Below are 20,406 nucleotides of genomic sequence, written 5' to 3' on the forward strand. Positions count from 1 at the left end.
TAAACTGCAGTGAATGTCTAAAAATTTGACAAGTTTTAATTAGGAAATCTGTGGAAAATGATAAGTTTTTATAAGGTTGAAGTTAACAAGACATTATGGGAGATACCAGTCAGGTATCAGAATCTGTCCACAGTTGGATCTGGAGCATACGGCCAAGTTTGGTATGTACAGCACCTACAATAATAACAGTTGTAATTTGTAACCTTTATGTGGCCTATATTCGACTAGCTTGCCTCTAAACTCGCTTAAATCCTATTGATAAGGTACATTTCAGCCAGTTGACCTCGATAACTCAATCTGCCTGCAAATTAGGATTTTCTTGCTATTAGGTTAATTATACGATTGAAATCAAAATTTGCATAGAAAAAATCAGCTGCAGCTTAAACTGCAAGTGTGTAAGTTGGTTGACAACATTTTCCGTCAAACACTTTTGCCCCTGTGGTAATAATCAAGGCACCTACATAGTGCAGAAGCGCGAAACAAGGATCAAACAAAACAAAATAATGAAAGTAATATAGGTATTTGTTCCCAGCAAAACCATTCAAATGACCCACCAGCTTCAAAGAAAACCATACGAATTATTTTGCCCTAGAAACCCATTTGTTGTGTTTTGCTTCAAAGTATTTTTTTATATTACGAATGAATTCGTTATTAAAAAGTCATAGGACAAAATCTGCACTAATGAATGAACGTTCATATTCTAGTATCTATTACCTATCTAATTTTTGCGGCTCTAACATTTTTTATAGTCGAACCTCAAAATCCAATTCATCCACTCATTACCTGGAATCTTCAACCTTTTTTGACGCTTATCATTCTCTATTTGTTCTCCTCAATTAACGTTTCTTAGTAGCCATCCCATCCACTTTTGTGTGCGACTTCAATGAGTCCAGGCTCTGTGTTATTTCAATTACTCGGTCTGCAGAAGAACTTTAGTCCTAGTAGTTGTAGCCACAGCTAACACACCGGTTTAGTCCAAGTTGTAAATTTCATGTTGCTTAAATGAATAAGTACTTTTTTGTGATCATTTTGATTTAAATAATGACTACATATATCAAACAAGCCAAGAACAACAGTTCATCGGGTACATTCAGCAAATTAAGTTCAATTCTTACCAAAAAACTGATATTTATGTGCGAAGCACTCGATATTACACCTTGCACCCTTCATGTTAACTTTCATTTGAAATGCGCGACTCTGATAACCGCTAGGTGTTGACCTCTAGCGGTGTAGGTACTAGCAAGAACCAAATCTTCTTGTAATGCATGACGCCAACTATGAGAATTACCGAATTTTAGCCAATCGTCATCTAATTTCCCTTGTCCATAACCAAATAAAACAGTTTTTTTAACAAAACAAATTTAACACACATTCATGCGGTACATTTGATTGCCGCATGAATGCAGACGAATCTAAAGAACTGAACTAACGAACTGAATAACACTGAGCAGTTTTCAGGAACAGTAATATATTGCCTTAGGATGATTTTTTATTTAAAAGATGAAGAAAATTAAACTACATTGCTTATGTAAAGTGGGTACAATCCCGGCTTAAAAAAGACTCTCTTCAAGCGGCGTTTGTTCATTGCTTCATTCGGCTCAAACTCAGTTGCAGTATCCAAAAAAAACTAGCACCCTTGATACTTTCTGATACCAGTTGATCTTCTCAAGCACCGAAAAATCATTGCCATCTATACTAATCGTATGAAATAAGTTTTCACTTTTTATAATCATATATTTTTTAAAATTATTTATCAATAACACCTATTAGTCTATTACATTTAATATGATTTGCCACAACATTCCTATCCCCCACACCTTTCTTTTCTTACAGTTTAATCGGTTCTCTATGTTCCAGTTCAGCCTTGGATGCCCAGACCCGAAAAAAAATAGCAATAAAAAAACTAGCCCGTCCATTTCAAACTGCTGTCCATGCAAAAAGAACGTATAGGGAACTGAAACTTCTCAAACACATGCGTCATGAGAATGTTATTGGCCTTTTAGATGTGTTTTACCCTAAGCATGATAACAGCCAGGTAATTTTGATGCTCTCTCAAAATAGGTACTCGATCTCATCCACATACACCAGTGTTTTAATCGGAACTCATTCGATTGTCTCAACTCGTGTTACAAGTAAAAATTAAAACTGCGCAAAAACACACCAAAGTTAAAAAAATCATTCTGATGGTGGTACCATGAATGGCACGTTAACTAAACATGAATTGCTTCCAGATCTATTTGGTAACGCATTTGATGGGCGCAGACTTAAACAATATAATTAGAACACAAAGACTGACCGATGAACATGTTCAGTTCTTAGTTTATCAAATCCTAAGAGGCCTAAAATACATCCATTCTGCCGGAATTATTCATAGGGTAAATATGCAAGCAAACACTGTGCTTCCGCCAACATCTAAGCTACCGATCTATTGCTTAGGACTTAAAACCTTCGAATATAGCAGTCAATGAAGATTGTGAGTTGAAAATACTGGACTTTGGTTTAGCAAGGCCTACAGAAACGGAAATGACGGGCTATGTGGCCACCAGGTGGTACCGAGCGCCCGAAATTATGTTGAACTGGATGCATTACAACCAAACTGTTGATATTTGGTCTGTTGGTTGTATTATGGCCGAATTGTTGACGGGAAAAACGTTGTTTCCTGGGACAGATCGTATCCTTATTACATTAAACCACAATGTGTTACTGTAGGAAAATGATCATGACCATTTCTTAACCAAGATCAGATATTCATCAGCTCAATTTAATCATGGAAATTTTGGGTACCCCTAACGAAGAATTTATGGAACGAATCACTTCAGAAAGTGTGCGTAATTATTCACTTGTATTCAAGTTACCGGCATAAATGATATGCACTTCACGAAACTCCAGATAATATTTGAGTGTAATAAATTCCAGGCCAGACATTACATACAATCGTTACCTGCAGTAGCGAAAAAGGATCTAAATCACTACTTCACAGGCGCAAATCCTAAAGCTATAGACTTGTTGGGCCTTATGTTAGAAATAGACAGCGATAAGCGGATTACCGCAGAACAAGCGCTGGCCCATCCGTATCTTGCCTCATATGCGGATCCAAACGATGAGCCTACATCGGCTCCGTTTGATGAAAGCGAGGAAACAATGAATTATCCAGTTGAAAAATGGCGAGGTAAGAACTGCTGGGGGATTAAAGCGATAGTATCCCTTATATGTTGAATTTCTAGAACTAGTATTGGAGGAAGTAAACTCCTTTGTATATGTTCCAATGGTCAACGAAGATAGTAGAGAGTAATAATGCTCGTACAACGAATACGTAAATTGCCAGATACTAATTGTGAATTGTTATATAAGAAATCGTAAATAGGCAGTTGTAGTAGAACGGTGCTATTAATGCCAATAAGACAACAAGTGTTGTTTTTGCAACTTGTTGATCATAGTATGTATATTTTGTAAAAACCGTTATCCCCTGGAATAGGTTTATTCTTTCCTTCCAAGAAATTTTTAAATTTTATTTGTACTTTACAACAAATTGGCATGCAATATTTGGTTAGGAGCTTACGGGGTATAAACCAAACACTAACAGTGTAACAATATAGCAAGGTGTATTCACCTTAATAGTTTTATATAGTTTTGAAAAAACCTTCAAGTGTTTTGTTTATTGTTTAATTGCTACTTAGCTGTTGTGACTTAAAATTAAATTTGTATCAAGACTTGCGCAATTCAGCAGTAGTTATATAGCTTTATAGTTTATTTTAATAGTAAGAAAGTGTTCAGAAAGCACATTTATTATTTATTAGGATTTTGTTTCATTTAAAACAAATAAAAAAATATTGCATTTGTAGTTAGTTGGAAATCTGTCTAGTAGGTGAAATCAAACGTTACTGAACACTCAAATTGCTTGAAAAACTTAAAATAGGATTTATTTACATTTAACACGATATAATAAGAACAAATAGTTACTACACAAGAGTTTTTATTTCCTTATAAAAAACATAGAGCCATATGGTGATGAAGGAACAAAATGGATTGTCTCGTCAATTTTCAAATAGCAATAATACAATATTCAGAGACTATTTTAACTCTGATTTTGATTTGGTATAATATAAATCAATGCAAAAAATCATATCAAGCGTTTAGTTAACATTTAGTTCGGTGGCTATTACCTGAAATTTCGCGGCAGCATGAAGCCTCGATTACCGGCATTATTGGGAGGAGGAAGGCGCAAATGCTCTGGAGTCAGCTGCTTTTGAAAATTATTTGAACTACTATAACCACACCACTGTAGATCAGTCAGATAAATGTTAACTAATACTTTTAATAAATAATGTTTATTGAGCTTCAACGACTTTTCAGTTTCAGTAAATTATTTATATTTAAGTACAATATAAATGACCATAATACTTAAGAGAATAATTCACAGCTTTATTAAATTAGTAGATATATATTTGTTTTTATATAAAATCGTTTATTATCATCTATAACCTTTTTCTAATTTATTACAATAAAACGTTTAAATGCAAAAATAATTTAACATAAAATAAATACTGTTAACAAATAAGTAACTATTTATATAATAAAGACTAATCACAAGAAGTTTGTTGCTTGCTTGAAATATCACTTTTTACACTTGGCTATATCATGCAGCTTTTTCCACAAGTCAAACTGTTCAGCACTTTTTACCATGTGAATGCTAATCTCTTTTTGAACATTACAGGGTGTAAAGGAGACTCTTTTGTTCAGAAACTCGGGAGCATGTACTCTTTTGATCTTAAGCCCATCTGCTACAATTCCGGTGAGGAACACATCTTCCAACTTTAAATAAGTATGATTTAAAGCGGATAAATAGAGCGGCTTTGCTAAATTAGCAGGAAGTAAATAGGCCGGACCTGTAGTGAAATCTGGAAAAACTGGTGGTTTATACTGTTGCGGAGAAATGTAGTATTTCGACTTTTTGTTCCTTATCGGCTTCCATTTTTTGGCCAGCCGGCCATAGATAATTTTTTGTTCAGGCTTATGTTTTGCTATGAAAGCTAGGAGGCGGGACACGTTAATAAACATATCATCGTCCGTTTTAAGTACGAAAGCTGCTTTAGGACAGTAATTATCCACCCATTCCAATATCGAAATAGTTTTCAGAGTAAGATTGTCGTATGTGTCAACAAACTTGCCTCTAATGATATCACCGTATAAAGTTTGTTCTTCGTCCAGCTTCTTGTTAATTGTTTCATTGGCGATTGACCCTAACATAAAGGCTATAGCGACGTCCTTTCGGCTAGCGAATGAACCCCAAGTCTTTCGAATTGCTTCTCTGGCACTGTCATGGCTTGGTGCTGACGTGATAGCTACTAGCAGCTTCACACCTTTGCCCAAGTCAGCACAAACATCAGAACTTACATCTATATGACCAGCTTCGTAAATATATTCAGCGGGAACTCCTTGAGTCAGATCTAGGTTTGCTTGATGAATATTCGTAGTATGATTCGAGTGATTGCTTGCGTTTTGTGGTTGAGGGGGCGCCTCCGATGATGTGTTGTTGTGCACACCAGGAAAGCTAATGTTACCTTGGATCATTCGGACTTCTGAGGTTAAGAATGATCTTGTTGGTGGTATTGTCGGCCTTAGTGTAGCCGGATTTAGGGAGAACAAGTAGAAAAGCAATACCAGTAACGTGAATGCAAATGCCAAGTGCACATAACGCACTTGGGATAGCCATGGCACCCCCATACCTAAAAAAAACAAATTTTTTTAATAAGGCTTCAATAACATCCTGTAGATCTATATCACGTTTCTTTTAGTCATTCAAGCTAAATATAAATTGTTTTCATATTGAATGGTTTCTGTATCCGATCGCATCGCCTGCGAAATATTTGTATTGTAACTTATTAACTCTAAACAAATCTACATTATAAATGGCCATAAATTAAGCATGAAAATGAAATGAATCCATCCTTGAATAAAACATTGTCACTGCGAGTTTTCAATTGCCGTATCAAATTATGGTCTATAAAGTATTCCACTGTTTCGAATTAATTTTGCAGCAAACAAGTCTCGGTAAATATTCCATTATTTGCGATGTTGACCACCGCATTTTAATGCTGTAGAGTAAATATCAGTGAGTAATGTGTGAAGGTTTCAAAAGGGCTTCCGCTTGCCATGTTCCTCACTATTTATTAATAAGTGGAAGTCTTCATATCCCAACGGTTTAATAATAGTATAAAATATACCTACTACAGCGGAAAGTTCAATGGACCGACTTCAATATTAATGTGCACAATTTCTAATCTGATTTCTCACTTATTTGTCTTTTAAATACAATTGAAATTTATTAGGTAGCTCTGCACGAGGTGTTTTTTCGTAGAGATAATTTTGGAGACAATTTTTTTCCAATGTTTGAAACCTTGGCATTTTGTTTCACCTCTTACCGCAATATCTCGACAAATATTTGATCATTTAATTTTATAAACCGCTTCAATTGTCAAAACTCTCGCCAGATCTCAAACAGTATAACAATTGGCAGATAAGAATAATAATACCATTGTGTGGTCTTTCTTAGCCCAGCAGCTCTTAATCCAACAATTAAATCAAATATTGAATCAATTTCTCGACTTTTTTGCAATTTTTATCAACATTTCCCTAACGCCGCAGTCAGCAACATGCATTTAAATCGGTGAAAGGAAAAAACACCAGCTTAACAGTTACAAATGAGTTATTCGGTAACTAATGCAAGTCGGAAACTTGCCAGAAAATATCCTGGCAACATGTTTAATTTTAGAAATTAAAGCTACGTGTTTTTTACATGCTTTTCAACGCCATAGGCAGATAAATTCATATTAAATTTACGGTTGCAAAAAAAATATGCCCATTTACGCACCCTTGAAATTGATTATAATATAATATTTGAATTGTTGACACACGTTTTTAGCAAATATTCCAGAGCATGACAAAATATATAAGTAGTTCGAGTATTTTTGTGGATTTCTTCGAAGCATTTTTTCCCGCAAAAACTAATGTAAATTTACCTGATTATGATGATAATCCAATTAAAATAAACATTACATCACTCCAACTTGACTACCTCGGGACAGTTTCAACATATCCAAAGGTTATTTTTTTAAAATCATTCACAGATAAAATTTATAAACTAGATTTCACTCGCGCGGTAAGCAAGTTAAACTAACTCAACCGTATCATTTCACACTTTGTGTATTCAACTAATGAAATAATTCTCTTGGACTTACCAATTTAAGTAGATAAAAATAAAGATATTCCTTTTAAGAGCATACGTATCAGCGACATGTCGTTCAAATCTGCAACAAAAGGATTTTCGTTAAACATAAAACCAAAAACCAAACGGTACGGGGATATTTGTCACAGCCAATCACATGCGAATTGCCAGCCTAGTATTTACTTGGGAGAAAAACAATAGAATTGCTAAAAATCGCGTTAAAGGAGAGTGAAGAAAAATCATTGTTTGCAGACAGCGTAACGTGACAAAACCATTTTAAAGCGGTTTTTGTCGTTTTGGCGCTAATAATTGGATCCAAATTTCAGTCAAAAAGCAGCTTGACTACTTAAATTTTGCTTGTTCAGAAAATTCAAGTCGATGCAGTTTATTTAATATTGACACAGCGACTAAAAAATTTACACATGCAAGTGTGACGTGCATTCGTGTTTAACGACACGTTTTGGTCAATACTTTTGGGGACCAACATTGGCTGCGTTTGTTAATTGCAGAACTTTCACCAGTTATTTCAATCTATTGGTAGTGGAACTTTACAAATCAAATTCATAGTACCAAAACCACCAAATTATTACTGGTTTGTTTTTTGTTAATTATATATTTTTTGAATTTCAATTTTTTTTAAACGATGTATTTACTCGCATTTGGTCATTGGGAAAATATTGAAAAATCCCAACTACTAACGTAAATATTGGCTTTATTTTAAAGCAAAAATCGCTTTGGATAATACAGAATAAATTTACCTTCAGACAAGGACACTTCTTAATTAAACTCCGATTATCTTTTAAGTAGCTTCGCACTCTCGGCAATTATGCATTATATGTATATTGTACGTACATACATACATGTGTATACTGTATTCCGTTCACTGTTGCTCGCTATGAACGCACAAATGACTATATACCTACCATAAAGCAGAAATTCGTTTATACGAAGCCAAGACGAGTAATGCTTAGTTTATAGAACATTTGTATAGCGTAACATTATCTTTTTAGTCAAATCCACCCACAAGCCATTGATTGAAATTATGACCGGATATAACAGGTTTTTAACAAGAGCAAGACAATAACAATATATGTAAATGTAAGATTTTATTATTGGGTTTTGACGGCTTCCGCTTTTTACTTCAGTTAATTAGGTATTTGTCAGCTTCGCGTATTAAGCTCGAAAGTAAAACGAATTATCAGTGATTTTCCGACGAGGCAATTTGATGTAGTTATAATTTTTTTCTCTTTAGCAAACTATTCTGCTCTTAAATCACCTATTAAAACTAGAGCGCGTAGACGACACGATTATTTTATACGTTTGCGTTTTCCAATTCTACAATTCGTTCGATAAGACCTTGCCTACACCGCCCTTTATGTGAATAAGTTCAGACAAAAAACATTTTTATTGATCCATTTCTTGCCTGGTCATAAAATCATTAATCATTGTTTTATTGAGCACTTTGAAAAATCGTCAGAATTTGCCCAAAAGGCAAAAAAGCATCGCGTTACAAGCAAAGAACAAAAATTACTCTTCAAAATAACACTAGAAGAAACCCTCCAAACGAGCCACTTTCGGCGCTACTGGATTTATAATACTATAAGAATTAGCATGCCAACGGCGCAAAAAAGTGACAATTTTTCGCCCTTTAGGGGTATAAGAATCACGCTAAAGGCAATCACAGACGTCCCCTTGCTCTTTAGAATAACACCAGAAAAAGTGTTATGCATGCCTCACTTTCGGCGCGATGGGACTTTAAAAATGTGCATACAAACCGCGCGGAAAAAAACCGTGAAGTCTTTGAAGTCGCCAAAATTTGCTGTTGAAGAGCCTAAGAACGACTCTCTCTAGGCGACCAAAAATACCTTACTCTTTAAACTGGGGCTGTAACGATCCCCCCATATTTCCTACTTTCGATGCTAGATCGCGTCTCGGCCGTCCTTAAAACATATAAACACACCGTAAATATTTACTTTTTGCGACATATACTAAGTAGCTGAAATGGATCTAAATGGCTATTTTCAATAATCAGCCTTGACCTTTAGTTGCCGGCTAGGCCAAATCAAATGCATCTAATTGAATAACGAAATCCTAACGGCCATTGGAATAATATACGCTCAAAGACAAAAGTCGCATGTTTTTCAAAACGGGCGTCAGATAATGTTCTGGGCTGTGAGAATCGAATGGCTTAATTATTAGTTCTACTTTCACCCATCACATCCGCACTCTTAATTAATTCGTGCATAATTTGGTCAAAATTATGACCACTCAAGTGGGAGAAAAACAGCAGAAAATTTCATAGAAAAGAGAGGCTCAGAAAGTAGAACTTCAAGAATTAATTATTTAGATCGGCCGTTTCCTAAATTCGAGATGGCCCTTGAAAAAAAAACGAAATACCTGCCAACCGACTTTTCTACGACAAATAATGACCCCATTTTTAAAACAATGAAATTCCGATCAGATTATTTAAATGACCTGCAGTCACGAAGCATTTACAGTTGCCTTTGAATGTTGTAATTTCGTGTTTTGTCCCTTTTGCAACATAATTAACGTCGGATAACGAGTCAAAATTCATCATTATCTTCGTTCTCAGCCTTAAAAAATAATCTTCCTTGATGCGTCTAACGGTGTATTCACCTGCATTAATTATTTTGTTTGATCAGTCCTTCTTCATTAGTTAAAACCCTTTTTATGCTAATTACCCGCTATTGAGTTTTCTCGTAGAAGACATTATTTAAATTAAATTATACTACACATTTAGTGAGCCTATGTGGAATCTAGGAAAACATATAATCTTCGCATCATAGATCCTTCACAGCTTTTGTTCTTTCGACCTTGTCTATTTCTGCTAGACCTCAATTCCTTTTCCTATGACGCGATAGATTAGTATTATCGTCTTAACAATAAGTGTCGAAATTTAACAGGATTTCGCAAAGCTGAGAGAAACTTACTCAAATACTAACCTTACTCAAGTTTCGATTATTGTTTTTTTTGGATGCCGAAAGACTTTGCCTCTTATCAATAACAGGCCACCTACTATTTAACATTCACTTTTCAAAATATGTAGCATATGAGCAGCAGAATAGGTATAAATCAAATATGTAAATATTTTGCCTGGTAGTTTGTGGGTAATACTAAACATTAATCGTGAGAAACTGAAGGTGCTGAATTGATTTTTGAAGAGTTTAATGGTTTACATTTGGTCTAAAAAATAAATTAGGAAAATGGTCCATCTAGATAATAATCCAGCAACAACATAACACGCAATACGATCAAATACAATAGTTTGAATAAAAAGCCATTTGTCCAAAAATAAAATACACTTTTAAATAGTTGCATTGCTTTCACATCCCGCACAAGATTAATCTTCTTGCTTGGAGTACTGGTAAGCATGTGCCCGATTGCACGTTTCATCTATTCTTACATGTGGCAGTAATTATTTAATATTATAGTGGCCCATTTGTTTTCATATATTAGACGCAGGATGTGAATTTAAATTAAAAAATCAAAAGGAGTTGCGTCGAAACCACATTTTAATTATATAATCGGAAATGGGTTAATTACAAAGTATTTTAATACAGTAGTGGTTTGGGTGGAGTAACGATAACTGCATTAAATGGGAAGGGCATAATTTTATACTATTAAATGTTCAACGTTAATAAAATACAGGGTGAGTTTTTAATGCATCGATGGTAGCAAAAAAAGCAAAAGAATGTTGCAGATAATTGTTCGCTGAATGTGCGAAAATAGATCACTTTTTTCAAAAGTTGATTTTTTTAATACATCACCCAAATTCATGAGATGTTGAGCTCGGGACTTATTTAAAAAGTGTCTAATCTTTGGTACAGAAATCAATTTTCGCTGATGAACAATGAAGAAATACTGAATCAATAATCTACCGATCAGACAACAATAGAAATATTTGTGCTTGCCGAAGGTTTCAACCCCAAAGAATAAGATTTAAAATATTTCACAATTAAAAACTAGGATTTACACATACCGATTTACACTAATAAAATCCAATTGGCCACATGCTAGTACATGATCCGTCACTACTATAGGAATAAAACCACACTAGACTTGTTTCAAAGTTTTGTCTGAATTGTTCCCCTCAAAACATGTAATTTGCCGTCAGACTTACATCCATAATGACTGGTCGTTTCGAAGCAATATTTGATTAATATTCTATAGGCTCTTGGTTTTTATTTAAATTTCTGAAAGGACGTTCTTGTATATCAACATTAACTAATTGCTAATTTTATAGCATGCCGTAATTTACTATATACAGGTATTTCAACAGTGCTAATTAATTTATACATTTGCCGGGGTACAATTTTGAATATGCTTGGATTAATCATTTTTTTATTACAATATCGTCCAATCAAGGTCTGCGGAGATATTTTAGATTTAGCTAGTTTCTGAAAGGAGGAACACGTAACTACCGTATTTTAACAATAAAACAATGATGCCTGGCAAGGGCGAATAGAAGAATAAATAGTTAACTAAAAAAATAATCAATTTTCAGCTGATCAATATAAATTTTTGGAATATTTTTGAAGCAAATGGGAAATCTCGTCGAACACCTGAATTGTTTATAAGAGCGGCGCACAAATAACTCAGAGCTTGTTAACAGTTACAAAAAACCGGAGATTTGATGGTTGAGTATTAGAGAATATTACCTTCATGATAGAATTTCCCAAATGAACACCAAAAATTGTTTAATGCTTCTGTTTTGTTAACTTTAACACGAATCGGAAGTTTTGTTAAGACTGAGGCAAACGATACCTACAGTTGACTAACGAACCGTATTGATATGCGTGTCCACTAATGCTTCTCATCTAGTACCATGCGCTCGTTAAAAGTTTATATCTCGTAAGTATGAGCAATATCTTCTATGGCCACACGTACATTCTTCTGGTTATTAACAGTTATACTACGTGAAGTAACATTTAATTTGGTTGTCCACAATTTTGAATATTTACTGCCTGGTCTGCACACGACGATGAAAATGTGTTCTGATCGTAAAATAACACAGCAGTTTTAATAAGTGTAATAATCGTTTTTTACAGTGTATATTGGCCAATTATAATGAAATAACAATTTTGCTCAGACAGCATCTCAAACGGCGAGTTTCTATTAAAACTAGGTAGTTGAATTAATAATTACACGGCAACATAAAAAATATTAAATCGATCCACCGAGTTAGGGTCATCGTCCACATTCAGGCACATAAACAGAATTATTAAAAAACACTAAGCCAAATAATTGGGCATGACGGAACAGTACAATTAATGAGAAACTCAATAAGGCCTGCATATCTATTTACATAATTATGTGCAAACAATATAATCAATACCGTTGGTACAATTAATCACTGATAGTGCACATATTCTTCAATTCGCATGAAAAACTATGTTGGGTAATGTATGATAAAAAGTTAATGCACAGTCCTTAATAACTTTACCAAATAAACACATGGTGATGCAATTCAGTTATTCTTTTTAAGTGTTTTATTCACACTAAATAAAACAAACTCTCACAAGGATTTTATTATTACGCTGTACCCACTTGAACATGTGTGTAATACAAGATTCTTATTGCTACCAATTTATTCCGAAGACTTGCTTGCTGTGTTAAAAGGAATTTATGACAATGAACTAATTTAGTGTCGTAATTGGCCAAATAATTTTTGTTAAAATTCAAAACAGTTTCTCAATAGCACTGCAGATCAAATGCATACAACAATAAAATTTGATAGTTCCGGACCTCCTCAAAGGATTTTTATCGGGCAACTATAAATAACTAGGCGCTATTAAATTCGAATATAAAACGTGTTCTCCGTGTTTACTTGCCAGTTAAAGAATAATGGGAAAATCTTTTTGTCTAAAAAACGCGTTCTATATCGCTAATTTTTATAGCCTGTTTGCAAGGAAACAAAATACCAAATTTAAACTTTTAGGCTTTTTTTTTAAATGTTTTTAAATTAAATTGAAGGGTGGGTTCCTCCTCTGTAGTCACAGTGTTTTCGAACTCTGGCAATCTAGTGAAGAGAAATATCTCTCATATGAGGTGCCGCGCAATCTTTTTACACTTTTATTTTTTGTCACCCAGAAGATAAAAATTCAGCAATGAGATTTTTCTTTACGATGTACTAAGAAACAGGTTCTTATCATTTACATTTGTTAATCCTGCAAACCTTGTGGGGACCACATAAATCCAAGGTTGACAATGTTTAGCTGGAGCTAATTTAATACATGTTTGGATAAAGGTATTGGGAAAAGCCAATAATGGTCAGGGATTTTAAGCTGTTAAATTATGAAGCACATTTGATATTGTCAAGTCCAGCGGTTCTCAAACCTTTTTGGTGACGGAACCCTTTTGAAAAACTAAATTTTTAACGGAGCCCTAAACCCTAACTAAACTAAAAGTAAAACGAGTTATTTAACATTATAATATACGTTATACAAAAATAAAGTTTTTTGGGATTTAATTTAAAAACGTTTTTTGGGGATAATAATTTAATGGGAAGCTTTGGCTTTGCGGAGCACACTTTGAGTAACGTTGGTCTAGTCAACATTTAATTTTTGTGGTGCATTTAATCCGTATGTAGCGAATAACTGCCTTCGCTTTGGGCTTCAAGGGAAAGTAATATAAATTTATATGCGTCTTAAACAAACTTAAATTGATGGTCAGCCTTGACATCCAAAAATTAGGATAATATTCGGTACTTCCTCTCATGTGTACTTCCTTAAGGAAATTAAAAATGCCGCGTTCAAACCAAACCGCTAAGTTACATCAATATCAATAAGAGCTAACGAACGAGTATAAATACAGCTGTAGTTTAACTGATAAGCAGCTTACCTGGAAGTTTTGTCGCATTAATCACAGGTTACAACAAAATATACATAACCATGCCATCGAGTTATACTAATGACACTGACACACAACACGTCACAAGTGTTGTCAGTGAAGTACCGATTTTTATGTATTGACACTGTAGACTCAAGAACATTCCTACTGGATTGATTTAATTCCAGTTTAAAAAAAATTTAATTGCTAAATTTTTCTCTCTTACAACTACCCTAATTTTTCATAAATTTTCATTGATTCATGAAGACAACATTGAAAACTAGTGGCGGTATGTCTGTTTCCGTCTGTTTCTACCAAAGAGATAAAGACAAAAAGATTGAAGCTTAGAGATGAGACTAGTTTTGTTCAATAGAACAATGATATTGTCTACATGACGTTTCATTTGTTATTGCGCTTGACCATAGCGCTGTGCCATAACAAAGCATTGTGGATTGTGGTGAATGGTAGAAGTGAAGTAAAGTTGTAATAATTAATTTTAAACAATTATGTGTTTTTTTAAGTGCAAATAAACAGTACGGTTTTTGTTATAAAGCAGAGATTCATTGAGCAATAAGGTAATTAAATCAAACGACTCCAAGTCACCTGTATTGATATGCTTAATGGCAAACTTGTGTTTGTTTATGTACAAATAAATATGTAACTTTTTTTAGATCCTTATGCCTTTAAAATCATGACACATTATTGGTGGATGCACTGGTTTTGGATAACATTCTGCTTCTACCAACAGCTGTGTGGTAAGCAAGTGGATACGTTTCCCTTAAGTAGAAATCCTAAATTGACCAAAGAAAAAACATGATTGTGCAATAGGTCAATCATAAGCCTCCAACACCCAACACCTACATATATTTCTAAATGAGTGACTCCTTTATAAGGATGCTCTTGGTTCGGTTAATTAACTTACCTACTTACCATTAGTTAACCTGCCTTGTAATCACTACAAGCATGCGATTACAATTAGGAATGTTACTGCGTTTGGCTTATCATAACTTAATCCGATTTCAATAATCTTCAGTATTTCGCCTAAATCCTAGTAGCTTATTTCATCAGTGCGTTAACATATAAATTACGTTTTTAATGTTGTTTTTATTATTAGAAATTCAAGTGAATACATTGTCTACAGACATACAATAAACACAATTATGGTTTGAAATACAATTCAGTTTTGCAACAGTTTCTTCCATAATTAAATATTGTAATACAGCTGTATATAACAATAATTTGCATTACCAAAGATATTAAGTTTCGTTTCACTTGCATCACACTGCTTTTTTTAACAATGAAATCAGTCAACTTTCATTTTTTTCAGCCTGTTTTGGTACGATTTAGTAGATATTCGTTCTTATGACACGTACAAGTTGTTATAAGAATGGTGAGCGAACAAGAACACAGTTTTCCTTACGCCCACGGTTCGGCTATGTTTTAGCTATCATTATACTTAAACAAATAATAAAAATTGTTCCAAGATGCCTCGATTTATACATCACTAGAGCTTCTTAGATCGGAAACAATCCATTGAGGGCACAAAACACGCATGTAAAATTTTTATTTTTTACCGAAAATTTTATACGCGTAGAGGTCGAATTTTTGAAAAAATTAAAATTCTTTCAGAATGCCTCGAGTTCTACATCATTTTCATCCGAATGAAGCGAATAATGTAATTAGCTGCTTGTAAAACACGATAAAAGGCTCAGATCCAAAATAATCGATATTTTTCGCCCGGTTAAACAGTTTTTGAGTTGTCACGATTTTTAACCGAAGATATATTCCTTATTACGCATCCAACCACGTTATATATGCACATTGGGGAGCTTTTCAGATCGGAAACAATCCACTGAGCGCAAAAACCACGCATGTGAAATTTTTATTTTTTACCGAAAATTTCATAAGGGGTAGAGGTCGATTTTTTGCAAAAATAAAAATTCTTTCAAAATGCCTCGAGTTGTACACAATTTCTTCTGAATTAAACGAATAATCTAATTATCTTGTTGTAATCTGTAGGTCGATTTTTTGAAAAAATTAAAATTCTTTCAAAATGCATCCAGTTGTACACAATTTCTTTTGAATTAAACGAATAATCTAATTATCTGGTTGTAAAACACGCTAAAAGCCTGAGATCCCAAATAATCGACATTTTCGGCCCAGTTAAGCAGTTTTGAAGCGGTCACGATCTTTAACCGACGATATATTTCTTATTACGCATTCAAACACGTTATATATGCACATTGGGGAGCTTCTTAGATCGGAAACAATCCACTGAGCGCAAAAACCACGCATGTGAAATTTTTATTTTTTACCGAAAATTTCATAAGATCGATTTTTTGAAAAAATTAAAATTCTTTCAAAATGCCTAGATTTTTACATCATTTTCGCCTCAATGAAGCAATTAATTTAACTAGCTGGTTGAAAAACACGTTAGAATCTCCAGATTTAAAATAATCGACATTTTCAGATAATATTTTGATATAATAACTATTTTTATATTTATATATAATAATTATCGGACTTCAGGTTCATCCCGTAATTTTAAGTGTATTAATTTATACTTAATTACCTTGCCCGGAAAATGCATTAGTCACAAAACAGCTTTTATTATTATCATTGCATAATTACTAGTTGGTATATTTTGATTCATCGTAATTACTGCCTTATTATCTCGTTGCATGTACATTTCGCATGCTGTCCGAATAATTAGCAAATCTGCCCAGTTGAAATGTACACTAATTAATTGAAAATTTAGTATTAATCCGTTGTTTGAATCCTAAAGTTTTCAAAGCGTGATTAAAATTGAAGCCAATTGCACACAATTTACTCAGTTCTTCATCGAATGATGTTAAATTCATTAAATCTTCAAAAAATCGCTGAATGGGAATGACGTTGTCTCTCACAAGCATATTCGGAAAACCAGCACCTTACGTAATAGAATTATATATAAAAACAATTATATTTCCATTTCACTTGCCTTCTACCGCATCTTTGACCCTAGGAGGAACTACCCAAAAATTACCACTCACGGATAGTTTCGACTCTGCAATATACAGATTTGTTATTAGTTCTAACTCTCTTGACCCCCCGTTTATTCACCCATTGAAGTAAGGAAACATTTAAGCTGAGACATGTTCAGCTTCCTAAAACAATGCGATGTTTTGCTAAATTAACATCAACAATAAAATGTTGCTGTTTGAGCGAACTAGGAGTATCCTTAGTGTGGTGTAAACTATATAAGCAACTAGTCGATTTTGTTGTGGTGTGAACGCTTTGACCTCAGCAAGGATGCTTTTGATTCGAATTATTTGTATGTAAAAATTAAGTTTTTTTTGTAAATGCTATGAAGTTGATGTGGATGTTCTTTTGCAGTTACCTTTGGCCACTCTTTGCTGACCACTTTACATTCCAATCCTGCAACCACAGAGTCTCCTACGACCAAGCCAATCAATCTGATTGAAGCGAATAGTACGGAAAGAAATGTATCACAAATTCCGCCCAGAATTCTAAGTCCCATAGTTTTAAGAAATAATTCTCAATATGCAAGAAATGCGTCAGCCCGGAATCATGAATTTGCCCGGAGGCCAGATGGGCTGCCACTAGATGTTCCCTTAATACACAACATAACTGAAAGTGTAAACAACACTATAGATTCACCTGTGATAAACCAAAATGATACTGACCATGAGTTAAGCGGAAACTTCACTGGATTCATTTCAAATTTTCCAAATGGAAATAAGAGCATCAGTGTAACTAATCACACTGAAAATATCACTTACTTTGGAGATGAGCTTAGCTATAATCATAGCTTTGTGCAGTCGGAGAGAATAGGTCAGAACTTTTTAAATTTAGCTGAAACTTGAGTTGCAATAAATGATTTTGATGATTTTTTATCAGGCATAGAAGGGCAAGACTTGGGCTTTGAAGACACTGCAGGAAACCTCTCGGCTGCAGGCATTACCGGAATAACGCTAGGCTGCATAATCGTTGTTGGCATCATTTGCGGAATTAGTTTTTTCGTTTACCATAACCAAGGGTTCAACAGGCCTCAAGTACTTAATGATAGATGCAGCAATCCTGACTCCAGCGGATATATCGATGATGCTTCAGTAAGAGTAAGCAGTTACTTATAATTAAGTTTATCTTGCTGGATTTCGGCAAAGTAACGCATTTTAAGTGTTGTGACTGAGAATCATTTAAAGCTAATTTATCTGTACTACTATTTTTACTAAATTATTTGAGGTAAGCGCAAAGAACGAACGAGAGATCCATCAAGGTATTCTGAAAAACGGCGGTGGTCCTACTTTTGGGCCTTGAAATCGCTTTCTATTGCATCAACTACAACCAGTAGACTGTTAAAAAATATATATTGTGATTAATAAAATTTATTTTGATTGCAGGATAATTCGGAAGAAATGTACAGTTTAGATAATGACTCGTTCTTAAACAGCCTGGAAGCCATGACAATTCAAAATTACTGGACGGATACAGTAAAACATACAAAACTGTAAATATAGATCATTTTTGTATATAAGTATTTTAGAATCTGTGATGCATATCAATTATAGTTTCCGATGTTATGCGAATACTCTTATTGTTTTGTTTAGCAATCTTTTGGCATTTATCGTTTTAAATTAGAACAGCACACTAACCAAAGTTATGGCTTATGCTCAACAATAATCTGAAATAACCATAATTTGGATATTTTAGTGAACATTGTTTTTAGTTTTACTCTTTCACGATGCCAAAGGATTACGCCTTTTAATGCATATTTACTTATTAATCTTTAATCCAAATTTCGGTTGCTAGACCTGGAAGTGTAGCATTTTCCCGAATTTGGAGCATTATGAAATCTGAAAACACTCCAAATTGTGCAACTTTTATTTCCTCGTCGAGGGTTTAATTCATTTGGTAACATTATCAATGTTCGATTTCTGTACTGTATTTATAACTATTGTGATGTTTTTCTATTTAATTTTTACTTGTTACTTTTATATATTTATTGAACTATTGTTTATTATTTTTTTAAATGAGTACAAAATCTGTTATATCTTATGCTGGTGATACCATTTATCATTTGCCTTTATTGTTGTGAGATTGTTTTCCTCTTATTTACTTTTCATTCTATTGAAGCAATCAAAAGCATTCTTGTATAGTGTAAACTAGCTATGACATAGAAGTACACAATGCGATGATCTTGTGCAATATACTATACTATTACTTTAGTGGTAAGGTAAAAAGTATATATATCACAGTTTAGCTCTATTTAGACATAGTTATTTTTTGAGCTAATTAAAGTTTCGGTGTAAAGACAAATCTTGGTTGAAGTTACATGTTGGAAAGGCCAGAAGATAAATAGAGTTTTTCATCACGAATTTTGCTATTATTTGGTCCTCCCTCGCCTGTTTTCCAGAATTTCAGAACGCCCAATATGTGCATTGTGGTCTTTACGGATAGTAAAGTACAACAAATAAATCAAGATTGTTGATGACCGTAATGTTAATTGGTGATACCTGTTTAGGCGTTTGTCTTTAGAAGCTCTGAGGATGGTTTAAATATAGCCGAAACGTTGGCCCCCAAAAAAGTGATTAATTTGTTTGCACTCAAACAGGCATCTTTTACCAGTAATAAGCAAAGTCTTAACACATAATAGCAGGTAGAATGTGAGCTGGACGGTTTTTTTTGCTCATATGCAACTAGGCCTGATTAACTGGCCCAGTAACTTGTTTTTAGATTTATTTTAAGGGTCATTTATTAATCATATTTTTTAAATTTATTMAAAATTTCCGAATTTTCCAGYTTTAGTCAAGCTGTCTTTCGTCTAAATGCTCAATTTTCTAAAGTTTCACTTAAAAATSCTGCCAAACTTAACGTATTTTTCATGAATAATGAATAATAAATAAGTAATAAATAAATTTCGAATTGTTGGTCGCTTTGTAAAAAGTTTTAAAATCCTTTTCCAGCGTCGAATTTGGAACGAAAATAAAATCATTTTCTATTGAAAAACGAACAGAATCAGCGAAAGTTTGTAACAGATTATTTGGAAATCTCGTCAAATCAATTCGTAAACTGTCGAGTTTGTTAAAAAATGTGGTTTTTTAGGTTTGACTGATTTTTTTTGCTTTACTTTCTACTCAAAAATGCTTAATTTTGTAGAGTTTCACTTAAAAATACTTCATTGTATATACTTTCCTGACTGTGTTTCAATTCCAAATCAAATTTATTCCTGGGTTTCAGTCATTTATTTTCTCTATTTATCAATCAAAATACGTTTCGGTGTATTTTTCCACCATCATCAGTTTTTCTAAAATAACAGATAGTTAAAAACA

The 20,406-nt window shown here is 33.7% G+C and overlaps 3 protein-coding genes across 9 annotated transcripts; 2 read left to right on the top strand and 1 right to left on the bottom strand.

The window, feature by feature from the left end:
• Positions 1 to 3,962, top strand: LOC109540885 (mitogen-activated protein kinase p38b). Its single transcript, XM_019909400.2, has 7 exons — positions 1 to 161; positions 1,858 to 2,035; positions 2,232 to 2,375; positions 2,437 to 2,671; positions 2,745 to 2,824; positions 2,917 to 3,169; positions 3,225 to 3,962. Exons 1-7 carry the CDS (start codon positions 58 to 60, stop codon positions 3,290 to 3,292), a joined length of 1,062 nt encoding a protein of 353 aa, XP_019764959.1. The 5' UTR covers positions 1 to 57; the 3' UTR covers positions 3,293 to 3,962.
• LOC109540882 (beta-1,3-galactosyltransferase 5) lies at positions 3,957 to 14,195 on the bottom strand. Of its 5 annotated transcripts, none has more exons than XM_019909392.2 (3): positions 14,087 to 14,195; positions 7,239 to 7,307; positions 3,957 to 5,726 (listed from the first exon to the last, which is right to left on the bottom strand). In XM_019909392.2, the coding sequence occupies exon 3, from the start codon at positions 5,722 to 5,724 to the stop codon at positions 4,615 to 4,617; it is 1,110 nt and encodes a 369-aa protein (XP_019764951.1). In that variant the 5' UTR covers positions 5,725 to 5,726; positions 7,239 to 7,307; positions 14,087 to 14,195; the 3' UTR covers positions 3,957 to 4,614. The 5 variants fall into 5 exon arrangements, with proteins under 5 accessions (XP_019764951.1, XP_019764954.1, XP_019764952.1 ...); XM_019909395.2 differs by lacking the exon at positions 14,087 to 14,195 and adding an exon at positions 11,905 to 12,009; XM_019909393.2 differs by lacking the exon at positions 14,087 to 14,195 and adding an exon at positions 11,226 to 11,365.
• Positions 14,196 to 14,479: 284 nt separating this feature from the next.
• Positions 14,480 to 19,452, top strand: LOC109540889. 3 transcript variants are annotated; one of them, XM_019909409.2, is made up of 5 exons: positions 14,480 to 14,649; positions 14,746 to 14,829; positions 17,450 to 17,908; positions 17,975 to 18,186; positions 18,478 to 19,452. In XM_019909409.2, exons 2-5 carry the CDS (start codon positions 14,766 to 14,768, stop codon positions 18,586 to 18,588), a joined length of 846 nt encoding a protein of 281 aa, XP_019764968.2. In that variant the 5' UTR covers positions 14,480 to 14,649; positions 14,746 to 14,765; the 3' UTR covers positions 18,589 to 19,452. The 3 variants fall into 3 exon arrangements, with proteins under 3 accessions (XP_019764968.2, XP_019764967.2, XP_019764969.2); XM_019909408.2 differs by having other exon boundaries at positions 14,483 to 14,649; positions 17,975 to 18,192; XM_019909410.2 differs by lacking the exons at positions 14,480 to 14,649; positions 14,746 to 14,829 and adding an exon at positions 16,678 to 17,387 and having other exon boundaries at positions 17,975 to 18,192.
• The last annotated feature ends 954 nt before the right edge of the window (positions 19,453 to 20,406 follow it).

Source organism: Dendroctonus ponderosae, unplaced genomic scaffold (genome assembly GCF_020466585.1).
Source record: "Dendroctonus ponderosae isolate FM_Combo_2020 unplaced genomic scaffold, Dpon_F_20191213v2 Dpon_F_20191213_1, whole genome shotgun sequence".
NCBI lineage: Eukaryota > Metazoa > Arthropoda > Insecta > Coleoptera > Curculionidae > Dendroctonus > Dendroctonus ponderosae.